Source organism: Centruroides sculpturatus, unplaced genomic scaffold, assembly GCF_000671375.1.
Source record: "Centruroides sculpturatus isolate CEXI.00-Female unplaced genomic scaffold, Cexi_2.0 scaffold5384, whole genome shotgun sequence".
In the NCBI taxonomy this organism is placed as follows: domain Eukaryota; kingdom Metazoa; phylum Arthropoda; class Arachnida; order Scorpiones; family Buthidae; genus Centruroides; species Centruroides sculpturatus.
The window spans coordinates 1-4479 of record NW_019389514.1 but is presented as its reverse complement, the minus strand read 5'-3'; the positions used below and the strand labels follow the sequence as shown (position 1 = coordinate 4479).

The window sequence follows — 4479 nt, the reverse complement described above, 5'->3', positions numbered from 1 at the left end:
AATAAAATTCATTTTAATATGTTATTTCCTAAAATCTTAGGCAAATTCCATATATGATAAAATAAAAAATAATAAAAAATTGATTCTAAGTAATTAATAAAAACATTTCATACACTTAATACTTTATAAACAGAATTCATTACAATAAATTATCATCATAGAATTAGTCTCTTACAATAATCACTGAAATAAAGCTTAATAAAATTAGTTTCATTTTGATAAATAAATTACTATAAAGTATAAAACTAAAAATTTGCTCTAACTCAATAAAATTTTACACAAACTGTGATTCTTTACCAAGTTTCCATTTTCTTTATTTTGGACTCCAAAGACTGAATTTTCAATTGAGCTTGATTTCGAGATTGTTCTGCAGTAGCAAGACGTTTAGTAAGATCGTCAAACAGTAAACTGTTTTGTGGTTTACTCTGCAAACCTTCTTTATGTAATAATTCTAATTCTTCTTCTGCTGCTCGTTTTTCTCGAACAACACGATCATACTGTGTCTGCTTTTCATTATTATCCTATAAAATAAATCTTCATATTAATGTGATTTACATTATCAGTAAGCTGCAGATTTTCTGGTGAAAAAATTGACTAATTTGGTGGATGGAATGTAGGACATTTTCCCTTAAAATGGTGAAAAATTGGTTCTGATTTTATATGTACAATAGACCCCCTATAAAACGGGTTCATATAGTTCAGATTCCTATATAACAGCAAAAAAATTGTGACCATATTCGTATAAACACGCTAAAAGAGACTTATATAATTTAGTAAAACGTCATCGCGGACTCATGTCACGACAGAATTGGTCGAATCTAGACCAATAGCAGATATTGCACAAACCGTTAAGTTTAAACGAGCAGAGGACCTACTAAAAACCATTTATTATTTAATGTCCATAAAAATTATATTTATATTAATGATGTCTCCAAAGTTCAGCAAAGTTTTTGCAGAAAAATAATTTATCAGGAAGCATATGAGCGCCATTCGATGCACCGCTCCACGACAAAAACAAGCTTAAGCAATGGCGTCATCGAATGATGCACACTTGGTAAGTAATCCTACAATTTTTTGTTTATAGCATAGTTTATATGGATTATTCCCAAAAATTATACGTATTTTGGAAATGTTGAGTCGAATTAGTCTAGAATCGATTAATTTTATGGAAGAAAACCTTTCAAACAGCTGTAGTTTGTGAACTGCATACGTGCTGGGCTGTGATTGGCTCATGTATTTAAGGACTCGTAGAAAATGGATTTCATAAAAACAGGAATGTATCTACCATGTTATAGGGGGGCGACTGTATTTATGATTTGTTAATTTGTGAAATAAACAAATAAATAGTATTTTTTTAATAAGCTTATTATCCTGCACTGAATTATTAACATTGCTTTGCTTTGTGTTGGAATTGTAATTGGTTAATTGTAATATTATGTTGTATGCCTGTACATACAGGATTTCTTTGTACTAATAAATAAAATAAATAAATGAAATTTTACCAGTAACATAACTTTCCCAAGAAAATGGCATTTTATTTTCTGAATTAGCATACCTGAGAACATTTCTGTTATCAAACCTGAAACTTTGCTGGTGGTTTTTGTAAGTTGAGAAAGATTTGTCAACATCAATAAATGCCAATGGAGTATATATTGTTTTTACAGCATATTCTGAGTCCAATGTATTTGTTGCTACATATTCTAAGTCTGGATTTTTGGATGAACTATTTAATTTTTGCTTGGTAAAGTCATCTTCCAGCCTACTTCACACTTCACATTTCTGCTCTTGTTTAGTCAAATAGTTTTTTTTGAGATGTTTTATTTGTTGTGTCAGAAATTTGAAAATGTGAACAGTGAAAAGTTTACAGATTGTGTCCTCCTTCTAAATAAGTTTTTTGGCATTTGTTATGGCTTCAGAATTTAATCAATCCAAATTTCCAAGATATTTACTTGATAGTATCAAAATTTTCAGCATAAAACATGGCTACATCAATCCAGGTAGCTCATCTTGTTTTAATCATGTAAGTTGAAAATGATATCCTTGTAGATTTTTCTGATGAAAAGATGACTTCAGCTGTACCATCCTCATTTCCATGTCAAATCAGTTAGCATATTCCACCTGAATGCTTTCACATCCATGATGTAATTCATGTGCAATGCAAGTGATATTCTTCAATTTGCTAAACAAATTCTTAATGAATGCAAAGACAAAAGCATATATGCTGCTTGGTCTGTCATCATATTTTATGCCTGTAGGCTTCAAGACACTGTATTTATATCAAAAAATGCTCAGCTAACTATAGTACTATTTGTTCACTACACACTGTACATTTTCAGTAATGCTGAAGTAGCAGGCTTTCCATCAAAGGATACACTGTGAATCTCTCATTTAATCCAGGAAGAAATATATGGGATTGTCAACAATTATAGTACTAATTCATTCAATTACAGAGGTATATAAAGGAGAAACAATTTTTCCTTAACATGCTTTCATCAGGGTTTTTACATATTTCTTGAATAAATGTTTAAGTGTGGAATGCTTCACCTTATGGAGAGGTATGCCTTTTTGAAGAAATAGAGGTCATGCTTGTAAAAATTTCATTTTCTGGCATCTTATTGTTTGGCTTTCTGTTCAAGAGATGGCACAATGAAGTTTTGGCATAAGGTAGACCCTGATTTGATAGGTGCTTCAAATTCTTTGTATGCAGGTCAAGATTTTTGATGATTTATATCTACTGTTATTACATTGCAGAAATTACAGAAAATTACTAAAACTGTCTGTAACAATACCTTCATTTTCTTATCTTTTTGTGATATCTCAGATTTTTCTGGTACTTAATTTCAGTTTTTTGTTTCCTTTTATTGGTAACTAGTAGCCCGGGACACCCTCTAGTGGGCGTTATTTACAAATTTCCATGAGGCACGGTTCCTTTGACTTTTTTGTTCCTATCAATATGCTGTACAGTTCCGTTAAAGTCCCAATGGTAAGATTTACTCTCCGAATGAAGAGGTGGTGAACCCCCAAACCGTACACCCCTGTATTAACAATAAAGTCAAAGGAGTCATACCCCTACTTGCGACCCTTCGAGAGATATAAGCCCCTGAAATAATAAATTCCTATTACAAATATACTGAATTATTTATATTGTTATATTGACCAAATAATAATTTATTGGCAAAATGAATAATAAAAATTTATATCGTTAATTTAAATAAGAATTAAAATTGTTAATTTGAATGTTTGAAATATGANGACCAAATAATAATTTATTGGCAAAATGAATAATAAAAATTTATATCGTTAATTTAAATAAGAATTAAAATTGTTAATTTGAATGTTTGAAATATGATACACGATAGGGGCGCCTCTAGTGTCCGTTTTCAAACGGTTACGGGACAGACGGACAGTTGAATGGGTTATATATATAGATTATTTAATTGTTTCCAAAAATTAAAACAAAGGAAAAGATGGTATGCACAAGACTGAAATGTGACATTGACACAAATACTGCATGAAAGAAGGGAAACATGCATTATTTCTTGATGCTTCACTTAAAAATAGCCAAAATTTTATCAACTTATTCAAAAACTTCTCTCAATCATTTGGGTGGACTTGTGGTTGGTAATATAGGAAGTAGTGAAATTTGTTAAACTTTGTGGCAAACTGTGATTTTGGTAAATTTTTTTTGTTTTTCCCAGATCAAAGTGTCCTATTCTATGTATATTCATACTTTGTTTCATTCTCCCACCTTACAAATAATAAATGTTGGTGGAACATCAAAAAATCTGGGGTTTTTCAGTTGTATCATATTTCTGTTAAATTTAAAAGTTTATTTTAAGTTTTAAAAATTATTTTAATATTTAAATTCATGATTATTGTCTTAAGCAATTTCAAGAATAAATTTTAAAGACAATTTCCTATCATAAAAATATATATATTTAAATATTTTAACATATATGCAGAATGTAAATGCACAGTAAAAAGCTTTTGTGTAATATATATAACATATTATTGTATATAATATAATATAAAATACATATTGTACAATATGTATAAACTTATTACTAGGAATTAATTGAATTAGGAATTTACTCACCAATTCAAGAATATATATTTCTTCCATTAAGTTTTTGATATTTTCATTGCACCTTTTCTTAATACTATCAACCTAAAAATATATTTTGTCTATTACTTAATTATAAAAGTAGTTTTAAAATTTAATAGCTCAATAATAATTAACTGAATAAACACAAAGAAGAAACATACTTCTAATTTTGTTCTTTGGGCAGCATTTTCAACTAACTGATTAATAGATGCTTGTAAACGTTCAGCTTCTTTCAAGGCTTGCTGTTCTCTAAATAGAGCTTCTTCTTTCTGTAGAACTGCGTTTTCAGCTACTCGAATGCTTTCTTTGGCTTGCTGAATAGCTTTTGATTCTTGGATTAAAAGTTCTGCACTTCAAGAAATAAATTAATAATA

General features: G+C 29.4%; 1 protein-coding gene across 1 annotated transcript; it reads right to left on the bottom strand.

Moving 5' to 3' along the window:
• Positions 1 to 297: 297 nt before the first annotated feature.
• Positions 298 to 4453, bottom strand: LOC111617293 (sodium channel and clathrin linker 1-like; the record flags this gene model as incomplete). The annotated part of the gene is made up of 3 exons (XM_023358604.1): positions 4267 to 4453; positions 4097 to 4168; positions 298 to 521 (listed from the first exon to the last, which is right to left on the bottom strand). Coding segments are annotated over exons 2-3 (251 nt in total), but the record flags the coding sequence as incomplete, so codon positions are not given.
• Between the last annotated feature and the right edge of the window lie 26 nt (positions 4454 to 4479).